The sequence below is a fragment of the Phaethon aethereus genome (assembly GCF_964289735.1).
Source record: "Phaethon aethereus genome assembly, chromosome: 1".
Taxonomy (NCBI): Eukaryota; Metazoa; Chordata; class Aves; order Phaethontiformes; family Phaethontidae; genus Phaethon; species Phaethon aethereus.
In genome coordinates, this window is record NC_138575.1 from 79,427,152 (window position 1) to 79,448,160 (window position 21,009).

Below are 21,009 nucleotides of genomic sequence, written 5' to 3' on the forward strand. Positions count from 1 at the left end.
TATTGAATTTATGATGGTAAAAGAGACCTTGTTGTTCTTAGGCTCTGCTTTTACTAAGGAGTCAGAAACCTTACCAGGGTTTTGTGCATTATTATATTTCTTTAAGGGATAAAAACACTCTTGAGCAGATCAGTACCAGGTTTGTACAACTAACCCCCCTAATGTAAATGTTAAAAATCAGATTTCTAGGATAAAAGACAGAAGGGTAAGTTCTTTTCTGACTTAATCTGATGTACTTGAGTATTTACACTAGTACAGGCTTAGAGTGCATTGCAGAGTGAGAAGGAATAATACAACTCATTCTTATTCTATAGCAGTGCAAATCTAGGCTAACTCCTGTATTCAGTATTCTCTCTCAAAAGTAGTGTGAGAAAAAAGTCAAACCAAACACACTGAAGATGACATGCAGAATTTGAAACAAAATGAGACACATATGGGGAGGAAATTGCATTATAATAATTTGATTACATATTTCAGACAGATTTCTGGGGCCCATGGCATATCCATAAAGGAGATAAATTTGGTAATGTAACTGTAGTGATATTAGGTAAATCTTGAGTTTTGCACTGACATCATGTTAGCCCTGTTAATTCTGTAAAATCTTGCTGATACTTATTTTCCCCCCCTCAACCTATTTTAAGTGGGTGATTAATAATTTTGTAATCTGAGTTCTTATGTAATAGACCATTTGTAATAGCAATTACTCATCAAGAATATTCTCAGATGAACAATTCGGTACAACAGGTCAGATTTAGATTTCCCAGTGGTTTGCTCTTCATGTAGTTGCCCTGAATCACGTTAGGGTTAACCAGAAGCAGAAGGCTTATGTTTTTCAGGCTGTAACCCAGGAAACACAGTTCAGAAGGCAATTGTAACCTCTGCTAAGTCTGCCCAGATTTAGAGCTCTACAACCATGATGCAGAGGTCAGATATTCAGTTACAGATCTTCCCTAAATAAGAGATTTCAAAAGTTTTTTAGACAGCAGAAAGTAAAGAACAAAGCCACCTACCAATGACACAGGTGGGGAAAAAAACACTCTTTACACCCATAGCACTGCTGAGCCCAATATCAGGTGAAAATCAAAGCTGCAACCACCTTCCCCACCCGGGAGCAGAAAATTGGGGGTGGGGGGTGGGTGTTGGTGACACCTGAGTAGGAGGGGCAATAAGCATATGGGGAGGTGCTGAGTGGGTAGGTAGCTCCTAACCACAGGGACCTTGTAGAAAGGAGCAGGTCTGGTTGACTTCAGGGAGGGAGTGGATGTGGGAGCTCTTCACTGGGAGCTGCCTCCCAGCACTGATTTTCCTTTCATGGCAGGTTTCTGGAGGGCTCAAGCATGTGCAGTTGTTGGGTTGTGTTAGCCTTTTGCTGCTTGGGACAGCTGTGTGCAGGTAAGCGGCATCTATCTGCAGTCTCTTCACCTTTTTTGTTATTCCTCTCTTTGTTTCTGTTCCCTTTCTGTTTCTCTTACATTTTTTTGTTTTGTCTTGCATGTCAACTTTCTGCTCTAGGATTTGTATTGGGAGGGGAGTTTAGGGCTTCAAACATATTCTGCTGGAAGATTGTTAAAGTGTCTCTACTGCAGCTAGGCTGGAAAGGAGGAGTAGCTGCTGAATCTCTCCATTCTTAGTTAATCTTCCCTAGGAGACTGGAGATGGGATGAGCTTGTGTGGGGAGGGGGGAAGTGTTTGATAGAAACTTTAATCTAATACATCTTGCTCTCTCCAGGGCCTCTCCCAGACAGCTTTCCTCTCTGCTAAATCTCTCGCTCTGTATGTTAACAAGCCTGGTCTTGAAAACCTTAAGACTCTTTGTTGCTAAAGGATTTAAGAAGTGACTGTACTGCTTCTGGTGCTGCCATTGGAGGGGGAATTGGATGCGGGACCTTAAAGACAGAGGTTCAAGGCTCTCCTATAATGAGGCTTTGCCTTTGTCCTTCTGAGGTGATGTGACCAGTATGTTTGAGGAGCAACATCTTTTACCTCCATCCCCAAATCCTTGTGTTCCCCATTTTGCATTAAAGTAAACCCTCTAGCTCTCAATCTTTCATGGAGAAGGTAACCTGTTTCCTGCTCAGCTGCAGTTCACATCCCCCTTTTATGTTTTAATGTTGTTTGTTAGAACTGCCAGATCCTCCCTTTTGAGACAGAGCTTGAGGGAGAGGAGAAAGATTTTCTTTCTTTGTGGGTGTGGTTTTTTGGTAACTTTCTCTCCTAGATCAAAGCCTGAAGCCTCAGATTGCAGCCTCTCAGCTTGCTACAAACAATCCCACTCTCACTACAGTTGCTCTAGAAAAACCTTTCTGTATGTTTGACAGTTCTCTGCGTCCAAACAAATCTTATGTCATCTATTTGTACGCAATGAAGGAATCAGGTGAGTGTGCAGCATTATGTGTCTCTGGAAGATAACTACCTGATGTGGCTTTTGCATGCAATTATTCAGTTTTAGGGGTGTGGGTCTGAAAGGGGTAAAAGAGAAAAATCTGTAGCTGTAAGCTATGTACTAGCTGAGCCTCTAGTCTCTGTTTTCTCCAGGTTATTATTATAAAATATAATATAAATAACCATTGTGTTTCAATGGGGCTGATTAACGCTAGCATGTGTTAATACTGTGTTAGCTGACTCCTAGTAGGTGTGGAGCAGCACTATCAGCTATGAACGTTTGCCCAAATCTTGCTAATGAAACCAAGTGGCCCACAGTCCGATACTTTGTCTAAACACAAATGCCTTGTATAAAAGCCTGAATTCCCCTAAATAAACCTGCTGAGAGAAAATGGGTAACTGATGCTGTTTGCTTCATAGTTAGGGTAGCCAGCCCTTGCAAGAACTACTTCTTTTTTTCTTTTTTTTTTTAAGACAAAGGCAAGTCAAGTTAGACTTGTGGTCAAAGATGCCTGGCCCATGGGTTCATTCATAAAATGAATTTCATAACTGCTTGGCAATGAAACATTGCTGGCAGTGACCAACAGCTGCCTTCTCTGTTCCCTGCTGCTCTGGCAGACTGTTTTGAATGCCAGCTAGAGCTACTCCATAAGCTGACAGAAATAAATAATTTCCTTATATGATACCTTCTCCCCTAAAGGCTGTGTGCAGCTGCCTTTTCTAAGAGGTGCAGAAAAGAGATCTTGAAGGGAGGCAGTAGAGAAATTGGCCAACAGACAAATGGTCTAAAACTTCCACTGCTGATTGTTGCCGCTTTGGACAAGGTGGAAGGAGGAGGCCTTGGACAGGTAGAAGCCGTAAACAGAGACACCATCCCATACAGCTAACATAGACAATAGTGAATGCACAGCCTTCTGAGACACAGCCCACGACTGAATTGCACATCTTTATATGTCTAAAACAGACTAAGTGTATTATAATTATATGAAAGGCTACTGATACATAGTTAATACCTGCAAATACAATGTTTTGTGTTAGAAATTACATCAACCACCCCACTTTCTACAGCTTCTGTGGCAAAAGCTTCCTACACAGATGGGTGAATCTCTGCAAAAGGGGTTATATACAGAGAAATGTCTTCTGCTGCTTTTTAAGGCCAGCAGATGCAAACTTATTACTTGGCAAACTGGGAGGAATTTTGTTTGGATTTGTCTCTGGTTTGCAGAGCAGCACATTGGCTCACCCTTGCATGCCTCCTAGAGCAGGGAGAAGGGAAATTTAAGAGAACTTTCTTAACACCCTATGTTCAGCTTTGCTGGTAAAGAAATGTGTCAGCATACTACAAAGCTGATGGTCTAGCAAATTTCTGAAGTAGTAATGTAAGTTTTAGCTCTATTCTTATGAATGTCGCTATCAGACTTGATCCACCTAGTAAAGTTTAAAAAAACAAAAAAAAACACCCCAAAAAATCCCCGCATGAAACAAACTTACTTAGGCATCAGCTTTTACTTGCTCACCAGAGCCAAGCTAAGAGTTACTGAAGTGGAGACCGGGAGAGCAGGGAGACCTAGCTGTAAGAAGCATTATGATTTGGGAAAAAAGCCTAACAACAGAGCATGCCTTAGCTAGTATTTGCTTTCATGTTATTGGCTCCCATTGAAGAGAGGGGTGTCAGAGCTTAACTAACTTGAGCACTGACCTTTAAGCTGTATTTCTAACCTGTGCTAGAAACTCTTCCCTTTTAAAACAGGTTTAAGTTTGCATTGGATCATAGCTAAAAACTTCTCATGACCAAGCAGTTGCAAGAACTCTGCTCCAGGAGCACAGCAGAATGCTTCCAAACTGAAGTAGTTCCCAATGTACTGCAGCTTTGGAAAAACTGGCATTCCTTTGCTGCTGACAGCACTGAAAAGCTGCAGGGGGCTCCCCCCCCCAAAAAAAATTTAAAAAAATTAACCTGCAGTTGCAGAACTTGGGAATGTCTCTTGGGACTTGTGCCTTGGCTTTGCAGCAGGAAAGTTTTGAGAGCTGCAACTGAGCTTCCAAACTATGCTGTAGGGATGGGTGCAGATTCACACTTCACTTGAAGCTGTGAGGACTTTCAGAGTTTGAGGCATGCTGTCTGGAAGCAGTGACATGCCTGGCTGGTCAGAAATGTAGAGAGCACATCTGTTCATGCAGCACTTACACACTGGGCTGCGTACTGTGTGGCTCTGAGGTCCAGCTGCTGTGTGACCAGACGTCTAAGGGTTTCTGCTCCAGGAGACGGAAGAGTTGTGACTCTCTAGGAAGTCTGCCTTCGTGATGGTATCAAATCTGAAATGGCAGGATTTACTGGATGTTTATTGGAGTGATGTGTGGCATGGGGGAAGAGCAGCCTTTGCCACCTTCTTTCCTACTCCACCACAGTCCTCTTGGAAAAGACGAATTTTGGGAGGGGGCTACTAAAAAGTATTGTTCTGAGATATGCTGTGGATCCTTCTCACTTTGAGGGACAAGTGTAAAGAGCTTCATCAACAAATAAGGGGCAAGGAGTAGGATCACTACACAGCCAGATCGGTAGCAGATTTTTTGGGTTTTTTGAGTGTTTTGGGGTGGAAGACCAAGTTACCAAGTAAATACAGGGTGAGTTGAAAGGGTTGAACTAGTTCTAACAGCCTTGTTAAAAAGCATCTCTCCTGCAGCAAGTGCAATAAGCTCCCTGGTGACAGACAACAGCACCAAACCACTCGACACCACCTTCCAACAAACAAGCGGGGGGCAGCTTGGACCTTACAAAGCTGCCTTGTTCAGTGTGCCCAGTTGTGCATCACCTCCCAAACTTGCTGATGTAGGAGATGTCAACAAAGCTTCTGATGTCCTGAAACAATACCTCTTCAGAGTCGGGGATGATGGGACTTGTTTGTACGACCCAAACTTCCTAGCTGTCTGTAACCCACCTCTTGCACCAGACACAACATACAGGTATAATTCTGATGCCTTACAAGGTGATTGCTGCTCTTAAAACATGATAAGAAGTAACATTGAGTCTGTAATTACCTTTATAATGGTATGATGTGAATTACCAGTCCCTAACAGAAATGTCCTATTGCAAGGGTGGTTATGAAGATGGCTTGGCTTTGGCGTAGCACCCTGCAGATGGTGCTCTGTGGTGTCCTAGCAGTGGTGTGCTCTAGCAGGTTAAATTCATGGATCAGCAGGAAAATTCATGTGTGACCTGCTGGATCCATACCTATGTTGGTGTAGGTAACCCAGTGACAACATCTGATTAGAAACTGCTGGTAGAAAAGGATTTTGACTGGAAAAATATGCTGAGATTATTCACCATGTATTTCGTGTTAGATGATTCTGCAGGCATGGATCTGGCTCTGCTTTGTTTTGATGGGATTCTGGGGAGTCAAAATTCTCCTTGGTCTCTAGCTCCAGGAAGCCCCTAATGTTAACAGAGACTTCACAGTGAGGGCCAGGTGGCTTACAGACTTGTCTGACCCCTGTTGCCTGGGGAAGATGGCCATCTGGGGAATTCGCGCAGCCTGACAGCTGTTACCCGAAACACTTGTTTTGCTGCTGCTAGCTATTTAAAAGTTGTAGTTAAAATGGCATATCTGCTGTGGAGACCTAATATGTTTCTGAAACAAACTACTATGGGCTCTTAGTTTTGCAAAAACTGTCTTGCCTCTTCTGTCTCTTGAGGACATTTCTGAAAACTCAAACTATTGTAGAATAGAAACTTAACTTCTTTGCCAAATCTGATGTTGGCCCGTCTCTTCAATACTTCCCTCTATCAGGGAAAGTTGGACAAAATTTTTGACTTCCATATGGAAATCAAAACCACTTGCTGTCCTAAATAATGAGGCTTTTCACAACAGGGAATGGCAAGCTGGGAAAAGCTGTTGTTGGAAAGCTACCATCTGCCAAGGCTCACAAGAACAAAGTGCAGACTATGCATGACATAGCACAGAATGCTTTTCCATTATTAAATCTATTTAATTCTTTATAAGGTCTCTGCGAATAGTCAGTTACCTTTATCTCCATCTAATGCTCTGACAAAACCTGAAGTCTGACCACCAGTATCTTAAAAGTGCTAGTAAGGAAGCTCGAATTTGAAATTCCTAATTTAACACTTTTTCCCCACAGGTTTAAATACGTGTTGATAGATAGCACTGAGGGTATCATGAAAGACCAAACTCTCTGGTCCGATCCAATCAAAACCAGAAGAGGTAAGTCTGCAGCTTTTCTCAGGTCTTATAAGTAGCTGTGCTTGCCTTAGAACACTATTGCTCTATGAACAATACCTAGTCTTTTCCTAAAATTTTATCAATTTTGTCAGCCTTTCAATATTGGAGTAGCAGACTTAAATATGAAATAATTCTCTACTTTTGTGTCCTTCAAAACAATTCTTCTAGTAGAGATCAAGTTTGTACATGCGGTCTCAAATTTGATGTATGTCACGGCATCTGGTGCTGTTGACATTTCTCAGTAATACAGATACTTGTCATACTGGCTAACCTGCTGAGGAAAGCTTATAAACTCTAAATGCTGACACTGAGTCTTAAACCTCTTTCCCATAAATCATCTAAGACTTCAAATACACATATAATCAGTTTGCCTCTCCTAAATCACCAGCTATCTCCTAGTTGGTGGGGGTGTTCACAGTCAAAAATAAATCATAGGAACATTTTTTCCATGCTTTTCTAGTTAAAATCCCCTTGAAAATTGATACCTGGCCTGGTCGAAGAAGTGGAGGCATGATTGTCATTACATCGATCCTGAGTGTTCTTGTGTTCCTTCTGCTTGCTGGCTTTCTTGCTTGTGTGTCCTCTGTTGTCATGTAAGTACTGCTACACCTTACAGCTTCCAGTAAGAGTACCTAAACCCTCAGTCATCAGCCTTCTTCCCTATGGCTCCAGGCTAATGTTGCTGGTCTTGTTTGAGATAAAACAGACCAGATGGTATCCTCCAAATTTTGAAGGTGGTAACAGAAAAAGACTACTTTATCATTATCTGCCCAAAGATCAGCAGCTCTTGTAATTATTGCACAGTTTTAAGCTTACTAGCTGCCAGACTTTAGTAAGGACTACTGGAAAAACAACAGTAGAGTTGCACGTACTTAAAGTCTGTATATTCTTTGGTACGTATTGCAGCTTTCGACCTATTCAGGGGTTTGGAAACTGTCTTAAGGAGCGCAGGCATTTGTAAAGATCACATAATGTCCTAATTAATGCATTGATTTTAATTTACTTCCCTCCTCACCAGGAGAAATAAGTTACCCCTATCAATTAATAAGTGAGCTGTATAACTCCACTAGTCTATGCATGTTCCCTAGTCTTCTATGCCCCCTGCCCTGGGAAAACAATGAGGCCTGACTGGGTCCTAAACTGAACTTTTGGAGGGAATTATCTAAATTTTAGAAATCATGGGTATCAGTGCTGCTAACACCCACTTCTTTCATTCACTTGAAAATGATGCAAATACCTTCTATTCAGTCACCAGGCTCTCTTGGATTAAAGATGTGGAAAGCAAAAACTGCATAGCAAATTATAATTTTAAAAAAATCTATGGGGTTTTCTTATGCTAAATGATATAAGTAGCAATCAGCCTTTGCAAAATGTTGTGACAGTAGGCTCAACTCAGTCTCTACTGAAACTTAATAAAGCCTTTCACTTGCCCACCAGGAGATCAGAAGATCCTTCTGCAGAGACAAGGCGCATGTCTCAGACTATTCAACAAAGTGAACCAAGACCGCAGTTAAGCTCTGAGTGAAAAACCTGATTCAAGTCAAGGGTAGAAATGCAACTGAATTGCTACGTGTGCTAGGCCTAGGGGACTGTGTCTTCTACTCAGTGCTAGTCCAAAACAAGCTACAGAACGCGACCAGGCAACTGAAGGTGAACCGCATAGACGAAATATGGACACCTTTTTTGCAGTCTTGCAGTACATGATATTCTGTCTTGTCCTAATGAGATTTGATTTAGTTAATTGCCTTCTATAGCACAGATCAAATGCCTGGACTGAAGAAAGAATCTTCACGAGATCCTTCAACTTCAGTGATGTGATCAGAGGTTGTCTAGTACATACATCTCATCTGGAGTAAGCATTACTGCAGACTTCTCATCTGCTTCTCATGATCAGATGAACATGATGTAGCCATTTGTCTCAACCTTTCTTTCTAGTAATTGGTGAGGAATAAAGAAAAACAAGTTGCTTTAGAAAAAGATGTTCTTAGACAAAACTAGTGATTAAAAGGTAGATAACAGGGAGCTACTGCTGCTTCCTCAGGATTTTAGTGACTATTTGTGTCATAAGACTTCTTTTTCTTCCTTTTAAAAGAAAGCAAGCAAGTTCCAATTGTCCTGTATGTAGCAGAGTAATTCTGATCTCAAATACTTAAATGCCCTCAAACAGCTTTGCAGGGATGAAAGCTAACAAAATTGCTTCAAAGAAGGTATGTTCTTTCAGAGCTCCGTATAATTTGTTGGTGGGTTAGTGAAGGGGAGATACTGCTTTACTGGGACACATGAGTATATTCACTGTTGTCAGGCTTAGTCTTATTTCTGACCTTTACCTTAGGCAGCTGCAAGCCTGCCTCTTCACATCTTAGTATCTAGACTGGTGGGGTCTTTTGAGCTAATTCTCTTCCTTCATTTGATGATCTCAGTTGGTGACTAGAAATAAATCTTTGCCCCAGGTTTAAGTTATGTACTGCTTTTTTTCCATTGATGCTAGCTTCCATATACAATTTTGTCTCTACAAAATACTTGAGGAAGATCCAACTTCAAAGCCTGACCTTATACCTCTTGAGTACATATAAGCAACTGTCCTAAGCAACTGTAAGCAAGCACTTACTTGTGATAAGTACAGAGCTGTCGCTTGTTATTATTGATGTCCTCCTAGTTTATCAGTAAGTTTGTTAAACTGTCTCAGCTAATAAATAAATAAGGATTCTGTTTTGACATAAGTAGTTCACTATCACCATTATGACTGGATGACATTGAACTGATACTTATTCTCTTCAGATTATGAAAATTAAAAAGTTTTGTGCAAAGTCAAACATTGTCAGAATGAAGTGTTGAGACTGTAGCTTGATGATGGCAAAATTTACCATTTTAAACTTCAGGACTTAAGCCCAAGAGATCTGTACACAAGCTCCTGGTGTTTGGGTATTCTAACTACAGAACGTTAAAGCTTGCCTGCTCACAGTCTTGGTTCCAGATATGCAAGTGCTGGCAGGGAGAAGGGAGAAAGCACTTTGTGGGAGTGGTGGGTGCTGTGCCTTCTGACTAAAAATGGATGCTGAAGTACCTGGAATTATATTTTTCTGTTTTTTGGCCACTGGTGCCTTCCCTGTAATTTTCTGCTATACAAGTTGCTACAATCACTGTTCTGAGGTGCTTTCTCATTCATGTATTGGGTACTAACTTGCAAGCACGGGATATTTGAAGAAAAAAGGAGTGTGAATTGTAGGTGTGCAGGGATGAACATTAGAGTACGTGAGAGATCCTTGGAGGGTTTGTCTCCGTTATAAAGCCAAAGTAGTACTTCATTGTTATAGAGGGCTCTAACTCCTTGCTCTGGACCCAGTGGAAAAACTCACTATCTGACAGTAAGATCAGTGAAATTAATAGAGTCAAATAAGTATCTTCCCAAATGCAGACAGTCAATACATTATATTTGATGCCATATCAGTTAATTCTATTGTTAGAATAAGTTCTCCTTTGTTTTGTGTAAAGGAGTTGCTTGCGACTCTATGTTAGCATGTACAGCTATCATTTAAAATACAGCACTAGAATAGTTCAATCTGTTTTCTGCCAGTATCTGTTAAAACATTCACATTAAGCAGTTTGTCTCTCGCTCAACAGATAACTGTTTTTAGGCAGTTTAATCCTGCTAATGGGCCTAGATGAATAGCTTGTATTTCTTCTTGTGCTTCATTTACATCTTTCATTTGAAAGATCTTCACTTTATTTTTTAATGGAAAAATTCAGAAGGGTTTATTTTTGGGTTTTGATTTTTCCACCCCCCACACCACTCCCACCCCCACAAATGAAGCAGAATTAACTGTCTTAGTTGTTCCTATATTGCCATGCATACAAGCTTTGGGATTTTTTATTTTAGCTTTTCAAAACTTCACCAGTGTTCATAAAGTTTGCATGAAAAAGAATTCTGCCTTTCACCACCTTCAGATCTTAGGATATTTCTTTCTCAAAGAACATGGCAAGGAAGAGGAAATTCTAACATATTATGACTTTTATCAAAATTTCCTGTTGAAATATTTTATTGAAAATGACAACTGAAACGACTTTTTCTATGCAACCTTGCTTTTAGACAGGGAGAACTACTCTTGGAGCAGCTTTAGGTTTTCACAAGATCTTGCATGTCAGTACCTATTCATTATGCTATGAACTGTATTTCAGGACTGTGCCCAGTCAAAACAACAATTGTGATAAATACCAGAACAGGGTCACAACTACTTTTGCCTCTCCATACAGTATTTCCATTGATCTGAATGCTGACTTCTTTCTGCTCTGCTTTTGACTCCTCACTGAAGAAAGGGTATGGAAATTCCTGTTTGGAGACTATCAGAGTTATGTCCTGATTCTTATCCTAGTCATGCAGAAGAAATATAAGGTATCAATGTTTAACAGCATTTCTTTAGTACATAGGCTTAAGAAGCAGAAAGGTTATGGGGCAGCTTAATTTTTGAAGGAGTGGGGGTGCAAAGAGACTACATCAGGCTTTTTCAGGAGCTGTTGCCAACCTTGTCTGTATTTTTGTTCAGATATGCCTTTCACAGCCAAACTGTCACACCAAAGGAAGGAATATGTATGGATAAAACAAAGTTCCCCAGCCTTACATGTATTTACATTAAAAGCATCAACAGAAATGAGACAGAACAGAAAAGTGATATTTGCTAGGTGTTTTCTAGCTGTTGCTTTGAGCACTGAGTGATAGTTATCAATCCTTCAATGACCCTGCAAAATACATTGAAAATGCTGATTGCAAGTGCTGCTATGTGGTAGAAAATAAAGATAAACATCACATCTATGGAGAGAGTCCAGGAACCACTTACAGAAGTCCTGCTTACATTTAACACTTCAAGGTTGTGCTTAGGTTTTATCAATGGTACACCTGATGGTTGTGAACAAGTTGAACTTGAAATCTCTCTTCAAGAGAAGCTCTAAGAAAACTTGGATCCATGCCTGCCAGTCTGCACTCAGGTGAATATAGCCCTAATAGCATTAAGTTGCCAAGAGTATAGTTGTATACTCCATTTCTGATATCTTTTACTTGGGTCCTGGTATTTCTCTGGGCAGAAAGAAATAAATAATGCAAACTATGCTTGGAAAAACTAGTGCTGGGTTGAGGTTATTTTATACATTTTCACCTGTAGTCTAGGTTAAGCTTCAAATGCCTGGTCTCCAGGACTGAAAAACAAATTGCATTCAATTCTCTTTGCATCAGTCATTCCAGCATGCTCTCAGCTGGGGCCCTGGCAGAAATGCTGCTGTAGGCCTGTTTAGCAGATGGACTGACTGCACTAATATTCAGCACCGTTGAATGCTGAAGTCGTTCACTAGCAGCTATGTGACCCAACTTGCCTGTGAAGCTGCCTGAGCTTGAATGTGGAAGGAAGGCAGGAAAAAGAGTGAGCGCTAGACAAGATTTGTATGGTTTCAAGCACTCCTTTGCTTGCGTGGTTTGTTTGGTCCTGGGGCTGTCTGCTGCTAAAACATTGCTATACAAGTCTTGAGTTAACTAAAAGACTCTTTTCTGTGCCAACTGTAATAACTTTGTGAAGTATTTATTAGCATACTGTTAAACTGTAACATAACAAGTAAAAATAACTTTTTTATCGTGAATAAATGAGCACAAAGATGGTAAAGACATGAATATGGAGAGATCTTATGTTGCATTTCTTGAACATGGTGAGTTCATGAAGATAATGCCTTCTGTATCTTCAAACAAGTCTTTTCTGCTCTACTTTCACCAGGACAAATGCATAATTAATCATAATTAATACATGGACAGGGTGAGGGAAGAGGTCATGTCCTTCAGAACTGTTTGCCTTTTATTCAGCAAGTGATTCTGCAGATTATTTAATAGACTGGTCGTTAGCAACATTAGAGACTTTAAAAAAAAAATCCCTTATTAGATAAAGGAGAAGGTAGCTCATTTGATTGTAACAGGTGATGTTTTGGGGCAGACTACAGAAAATTAGCATTCTCAGAAGCTCCTGGTAAGAAACTAGTTGTACGAGAACTAGGCTGGGAACTTGGCAGATGCAATATTTAATGCCCTTTTTCAGTTAAGTCAGGGCCCATAACATTAGGTTGTTTGGATGTTGAAAGAACCATGGCCAGTTTACTGAATTAGTTTTGCTTTTGTTTAACTTGGGCATAAGCGCATATCACTTGCTAGATATACTTGGAATTGGGGATTGAACCTGAGGAAAAGGATGTTAGTGAGAGCCATACTGTAAAACAGTCATGGTACTTTTTATTGATATTTGTGATAGATCTGGTCAGCTGTGGTCAGGAAACCTACCTCAAAATCAGGATCAAATTGCAAAAGGCCTATCAATGCCTAGTGGTACTGACCATTGGTACACTGCTGGATGCTTTTACTTATGAGCTAAGAACCTGACACTTCCTACTAGAAAGAGTTTACAGGCTTGTTCAGTAAAGAAAAACAGACAACAAGTCTGCTTGTGGGAGGAAAAGTTGCTCTAGAAATTAGGTATTCAGAAATCAGTAGCATGATTTTTGAAGCAGCCTGAGCACTCAGGAGCTATTATTTCCTTATGGTTTTACCAATGAAATGTAAAAAATCCTCTGAATTTTTTTCTGTGTGTGTATGGTACTTTCTCAGAAAAGTACCAACTCCTAAGTGTAGCTCTGCCACTCTGGTCACTGCACTGAGCCATCTTTACAGCTCCGACTGCTCTTTGCATATATTTTCCTGCTCCTATTGCTTTGTCCATGTCTATGTCATTACAGTCAATGTTGTAATGTGTGCACAGTGTTAGGATCCATCACTTGCTGGTGAATTCTGATTTTGACCTGACCTACCCTCTGATGCCTGGAAACAGGACTAAGATGGAAGACATTGGTCCAGCAATATATACAACCTTATTACTAAATTACTGTTCTTTGAATTTATTTAAAGTGTTTTGGGTGGGATTTTTTTTTTCCAAATTTTGGAGATTATTTGGAAATTCTGGCTGTAACTGCATATATAGCCTGTTATTTCAGAGCGACCCTTGTGTATTTTTATTCTACTTGCTAGATGCTTGGGCCTAACTCTGGGAAAAAGTCTGAGTACTGTTGTGATATGGACTATTAACAGTGTGCTACTGAAATATACTGGCACTAGTTTTTCTACTTAGTTACAGTTTAGTTCTGTCTTTGCGAGGTCACAGTCTACTGAGAGATCAAGACATCTAGCAACTGCAGAGAAAGTGTAACAGCACGGCACTAAAACTCCCCAAATCTAAATCCTTATCAACTGTAGAAATGAGTTCTTGGCCCTAAGCAAGCAGCTGTCTTCTCACTCTCCTCCCTTCCTGCACATTGTCCTTTCTTACAAAATTTGCCTAGGTAAGCTTGATGTTTAGCTGCCCCCAAGAGAAAAGCATGCTGGATATTATCTGACTGTGAAAAATAGTAACAGGCTGGCAATTCTTCCATGTGCAGCTCATGTATAGCTGAAGTTGACTGTGACCAAAAATTATTACAATCACCTAGCTCCTTTTCTGGGAGACAAGTTTGAGTTTCAAGCCATTCCTATTTGAACAAGTGTGCATATACTATACCTCCAATCCTGTAATTAGCACCATCTTTTACTTTCACTGGTTAAAGTCTCAGCAGAATCACCAACTTTCAAATGGATTTTAAATGGCATTCAAACCTTCTTTGGCTATGCTTGGTAAAATGCACTGGCCTCCATATGTGATTTATTACCCTGACAAAGTCAAGTATGATAACTTTCAATCCTAACATTGACAGTGCTCCTTGAAGAAATGCTCTGACCTATTACATATTTGCCTGCAGGAACTATGTGCCTGTCTAAGCAAAATAACTAAGAGTGATCATGTCTCACGCATGTGGCTGCCTCACAGTTATTCAGCTTTCACAGTAGGTGAGTCAATGTATAAAGAACTTTTGAAATTGTTTGGATTAAAAAATAATAGTTTGCTCTATTCTGAATTCTAGGTAGAGTTTCCCCCCCTTCATATATTATATAAATTCATGGATAGGCCTCTGAATGGTTAAATTGAACCTGTTCTGATTCCTTGTTCTAAAGGGAAGTTTGCTGCAAGCACCTCTATACTAAGGCAGTTAGGATTTAGTGACAGAAAAAGGATAGCAGTATCCACACACTGATATCACAGTTACTGTAACTTTGTCAGACATTATAAGGGTGATTTTAAGCCATGTTCTCATGTCTTGAAGTTAAAATGTATGAACAAGCTTTGCCAATGGTATTCCAGATATTACGTCTACACAAACCTTTTTGCTCTCCTGAGAGATATGACATGAGCCATGCAATTAAAAGTTGCAATCCGGGAGGATGAGACTCTACCTGGAAAAGGGGAACAATCAGAATAAACTGTGGCCATGCGGATGTGGCAAAGACCAATTGCTGGCTCATTGTGTTTATCCACTCAGGGACAGGGAGTGAAAGGCTTTGCATTAGAAAGCAGTACCAAAAAAAACCCCAGAAACCAAGTTTTCTTCCAGAGGCGTTTTGCAGGGTATTGTAGATTGGAGTGCAGCCAGAACTGGTGTGCAATGTGGTAGACATTCCTTGTTGGCACCATTATACTTCATTGGACAGCAGCTTCCCAGGCCTGAAAAACCTATAGAGTGAAACTATAAAACACTTTGCAATGAAAGATTATCAAGCTTAAATTTGCTGGTGTGACATTTATCAAATACTAAAATTACGCAAGCATTACTTTCCTCTGTGGGTTTGTTGCCTTATCTTGTACCAGATTGTAAATTCCTCAGGATAAAGACTGTCTTTTGGTAACATATTAGCACAATATATTGCTGTTTCCCAACTGGGCATACTGTGATGCATAACTGTGACAGTTATCAATACTGTCAACAAGTGTCAATACTCCCAGATGAAGTTGCCTTAGCAGAATGTAAGTATCTAGGAGTTCCTTGGAAAGAGAAGCTTCTAGCAGAATATTATAGTTCTTCCCTACAAACTCAGCCCAAGTTTTCTCCAGTCAAAAAGTAGTAAAACCAGGGAACTGCAGAATCTTTTACCCATATTTGTCTTGTCTTTTCCATTAATGCACTTCCTGGTGAGATTTTTGACTTCAGAATTTTGGATTGTCTTCTTGAAACTGGATGTGGCAACTTAAAAACAAATGCTTTCTGTCGAACTGAATTTGTTTCATTTTTAAAAGAAATGGGAGTCTGTCTTCTGCTATGACATGGATCTTATCTGAATATTGCTTACTGTGAATTATTGGACAAAAATTTATTAGTTTCTGAGCAAGTCAACCACCTTTAGCATTTAATATCACAATTAAGTTTTTTGTTAAAGGCCTACATGTGATAAGAAGTATTGTCTTAAAGAGTACATGCATCAGCATTTTCTCTTTCCCTTTTTTGTATCTTCCTCCTTTGCTTCTATTTAACGAATGCAAGTCTGTCCCTCTCTCCTGTGATGCCAACTCAACAGCCCCAGAACTACCTCTCAATTGATGGACAAACTGGACTACTTCCTCCACTGTGCCTTGGAACAGGAAGGGCTGTTCAGTTTAGACAATGTCTCTAGGTGCCCTCTTGTTATCTCAGCAGTAATGAAAAACATTTGGGTTTTATACCATAATATACATCACATTCCTATTTGGGGGTTTGTTAAAGAATATGTTGTAACTGAGTAATTAAAATCTAGAGGATGAGGAAATGGCAATACTTAGTTTAATACTCTGTAGCAATTCTTACACATCTAGTTTCGTGTGTGTCTATAGCTGTATGGACAGCTATATTAAAAACTGTAATTTATTTCCATTGAAAATAATTATTTGTAAGAGACAATTGTATGCATTATAGATTTAATGCACAACTAAATTCTAAGAAAATAGATCTGAAGCATTTCTACTGATGTCAAATTAACTAGCAAGCTGAAGGCTGAAGAAGAAATTCTAGCATATATTTAAAAAGTAACTTGTACAATCATCTACATGGTTGCTTCTGACGGTATTAAAAATATTAATAATATTCAATTAATTGAATTATTCTGGATACATCCAGCTATAAGGCATATTGCTCTTTCAAACTGCACAATGATAGCATACCCACTGAAGAACACGAAAGGACTGAGATGACATCATACATGACTAAAAAGAAATCATAAAAAAAAATCCTGTGCTTTCCTAATAACTATGTTAATTTGGCCTGAATACAGAAACTACTTTCTTCTGAGGTAGCTTGCAAGCGTAAGCTTGGGAAAAGCATGTGCTGCCATATAACCATTTTCCCCAGTCCAAGAAGAATCCAGCAGTTGAGAGCTGAAGGTTTAAAAGCACTAGGACTAGTTTTCCCATGATGAAAGAAGGCAACAGGAAAAGTTATTTACAATCCCTAGTTCTACATCAACCCACTAAAATTAGGTAGAGAGGTATATGGATGGAGCATGGAGGTTTGCTATTTCTATTCACATGAATTAATTCACCTGAATAGTTTTATTCATGATTTTAATATGAGGGGGACAGAGATGGCATTATATTCTAAAGTGTGGTATTTTTAAGGGTAATGTTTTGTTTCCCCATTTACCCATAAGCTAGTATTCATAAGCAGGATCTGTGACATTTCATTATTGTACTTAGTCATATGGTGCTTTATGGCTAAAACAAAGCACCAGCTGAATTCAGTTAGTCTTTCCATTGATACTTTTTTAATAGATCTTGTATCATGACTTTGGAGAATGATATTTTTTTCAAAACATTGTAAATTCTTTCTGGATGAAAGGAGTTATTTAAATACAATGGATTTTTATTATTTCCTTAATGGCATGAGTAACTTTGGGATAGATTCTGTTCCATGTTTGCCTGTGTAATCCAAGCCAAATCCATTGAAGCCTGTCCATTTTCTCTGCATTTACACAAGAATATCTTAGTAGTAGAATGCATTCCAGGACTGCAGCCCTTTCTCAGGAAACACCCCCACTGAGATTTCCCTAAAGTTTGAAACATTATGCACAGTTGGAATCAGTTTATCACTATACGATTCCTCCCACGTCTCCTCCCACCCCCTGGCATCAGCACAACTGGCCCAAGCTCAGTTAGAGCGCACAAGGACTAGTCCCATAGAAGAACATCACTCTGCAGTCTTGCTGAAACAGTGGATCTGCTCTTGGCAGCCATAGGAGAACCCCAAGGTTTATCTCAAATTTGGCTCAGGGGGAGGAATTCTCAGCTTAAGTGTCAGTAAAGATTCATGCATTACTGATTGCATATGAGGCAATTACAAGAGAATATGATGGGCCTAATTGTACTGTTCTTCCAACACTTTTAAACTCTAGTTTAATGAAAAGTTTGAGCCTGAACCTAGTTTTAAGCACGTGAGTATTGGAAAAAGGCTTTTAAATTCAGAGTTCTAGTAGAAGATATATGGTTTTAATCAGAAAAGTTTTTTCACAAAGAGAAAAAAGAACGTGAAAGGTGTCAACGAACATCAAAACACTTTGTCCATGGTTTTGGTTGCTTTTTTTTTTGTGGGGGGGAGGGGGGCGGGGGAAGGAATGGGTGTGGGGCAGGAGGTGTTGTGTTTGGTGGGTTTTTTGGAGGGGAGGCAGAAATAATTTCCTAACCAGCTGAAATAGAATGTTATGCTCATCTTTTATTAGATTTCCTGTCCATCACACATTTGTGTGGAAAAGAATTTGCTCTAATGTTGTCTCTTATTTTCAATATTGTCTTTCTGTCCACTAATGAAGAAAATTATAGCACCAAGAATGGTTATTTATGTTGGTCATATTCCCAAAAGTATTTCTCCCCCTCCCTTTTCAGTTTATACCCAACATCATCAGCAACAGTAGCTATTCTTGGAGATTCAATTGCTGCACCAACTACCTCATGTTTGTCCTGTTTATTTTTGGATTTGCAGGTGTTTTAAACCTATTGGAGCATGACTCATCAGAAACACGGGAAATTATTGCCACCTTCAAAAACATGTTTCTTATCTTCCCTAAAAGTAAAGGCAATGAATGCGTCTTCCTCATCTATGACTTCCAGCAGATCACTTCTATATAGAAAAGGTTAGTTCAATGCCTGTTTAACACACCTTGCTGCTTTAAAGGATGTAAGAGCTAGTTATAATTTGACAACTTTCTTGCATACAGCGTGCAGTCCACCAGAACTCAATAAAAACTATTTAGATAATTTCAGACATTAATGTCTTCCCCTTGTTCCTAGTTGTATTCCCAGGCAACCTTTAACTAACAACATGCCCATAAGACTCTACAGTCACCTTCAGTGTACTACTGAGGTATCTACTGCTAAAATCATCACTCTGTGTAGAAAGACACTGGGATCATGCCAAAGGCAATGCTACTTGTTTACTGGTGCAACACCAGTTGTTCTCATGTTTAACCCAGTCCTTTCAATGCATTCGTCACCTCACCCTGCATCCTGAAATCGGAATAGGTTTGTCTACGTCTGTTCTTTATTTTTATCATTAAAATGAGCAGTTAAACTAAGTTAACACCCTGCAATCTTAAAAAAAAAAAAAGGAACAGATGGATTCTGTCAGAGGAAGAGTGACTGTATGTCTTAGCCTGTCGGAGTTGCAAGCAGATGACTAGATCACTGATTAGGCCCCAGCCTAAGGTTAAGCTCACTCAACAGGATGTGAAAAACTACTGAACATGACATGAGAAATTGATGGATGTGACAGATAACGATGTGAGAAGCTGACAAAGGTTACAGATAGTGCTGTGAGGAGCAGTTGGACTTCACATGCAGTTAAAGGGGGAGTTATATGAGAAATGGACAAATTTCATGGGCGAGCAGTGCTGGGGACCTTTAGGGGAGCAGAACCTTGCAAGGTCATCTCAGTACTATAAGGCCAAGATAACCTCGGAAATCATATCACAAATTACACATCTGAGTATGTGTGTAGCAAAACTGGGACTGTAGGGAAAAGTGAGACTACTTATTCAGAAGGGGGCTGAGCTGGATGGCTATGAAATACAGAAGTCACTAAGGCATGCAGATACTGTAACTGGGGCTGTCCGTAGCTCGCAGGCAGCACTGTGTTTGATCATTGCAGCTCGAAGCAGGACAATAAATCAAACCTGTTCTGATTTTGCCACATGTGTCAAGCCTGCTTCCATGGTTAGGAGCACTATGGTGCCTATCCCTGTTAGCAGGGAAAGACCCGGGACAGACAGATACTAGTTATCACTGTATAAGAGCCCTTTCCAGGCCTGACAGCACCATCCTAACAGAGTCACGATTCAGATTATGTTTTTCCTTATGTCAGGAGGCATGTAACATGTGACAGCTTTCTTCAGCTGGCTTCCCAGCCTCTGTTCGTGTCTTGGAGGAAAAAATGTATGCAAAGGGATGCTGCTTCCCCCCTGTGCTTTGAAACCCTCAATGTCTATACAAAAGATCTCTTCCTACAGCTGCCTTTGCCTGCCACACTTCACTACAATTTATTTTACGTCCTGAGCTAACACTTTCAGAGTATAGCATAAATATTTTGCTGTGCTCCTCCAATTGCACAGTTAACACTTTTGTTTCCTGCTATTGTTTGCAAGCTGTGATAGACAGGAATCAGATCACATCTGTAGATAATTTCTCTACTATACAAATATACTTTTGGGGAGAATCCCAGTGTCTTGCGTTATAGCAGCTAGGGATCTTTTCTTTTTAAATGGACATTGATGGGAACTATAAAGTGATGACTGTTATAAGCTGTTAGGTGGGGCTCTTCCACAATCACATCCTTAAGTCGTCATCATTTTAAACATATTGCATCAGCCAAATGAAATATTGTTTCATTTAACTTGTTTACCACCTTTTACATCTTAAAAAAATGACTCTTACACTAGTACTGATGATAGGAGGGTACAAAGTTTTGTGGTGGACTGGGATTATCTATTTGCCTAAAACTACAACGTCTTTTCCTGATTGTATTCAATCCTTAAGTAGAACTAGGAGATGTACTGGAAAATTATAGGAACGACTAGTCCGCAGGCAGTAACTTTAAAAAAACCACAGCAGAACTGATAGCAGAGCCGGTTAATTCTTAAAATCAAGGAGGTATTTTCTTGCTCTACAGTCACAAATTGATATCTGAACACTCAATGCTCATGTATCATTATATGACTAGGATATGTATTGTTTTTTGAGTTGCACCATTTCAAGTACAAATTCTATCTATCTAGAATGTAATGCATCAGCTTCACAAACATCTCCCTTTTGCCAAATATCACAAATAATAGTTTCCACATTAAAGCACATGAGATTTACAACCTGATTCCAAACACACTAAAGTCTATATGAGCCTTTCTTATGACAGATGGCTTTAAGACTAGACTCTTGAAGTATTTTGCTGGTAGAGTGATGAAAGGGCTCCATTTAAGTGGATAACCTAAACA

General features: G+C 39.7%; 1 protein-coding gene across 1 annotated transcript; it reads left to right on the plus strand.

Moving 5' to 3' along the window:
• Positions 1–1,337: 1,337 nt before the first annotated feature.
• Positions 1,338–8,145, plus strand: UPK3A (uroplakin 3A; the record flags this gene model as incomplete). The annotated part of the gene is made up of 6 exons (XM_082013843.1): positions 1,338–1,392; positions 2,219–2,374; positions 5,067–5,346; positions 6,520–6,602; positions 7,081–7,213; positions 8,058–8,145. 6 exons carry the CDS (start codon positions 1,338–1,340, stop codon positions 8,143–8,145), a joined length of 795 nt encoding a protein of 264 aa, XP_081869969.1.
• Positions 8,146–21,009: the final 12,864 nt, after the last annotated feature.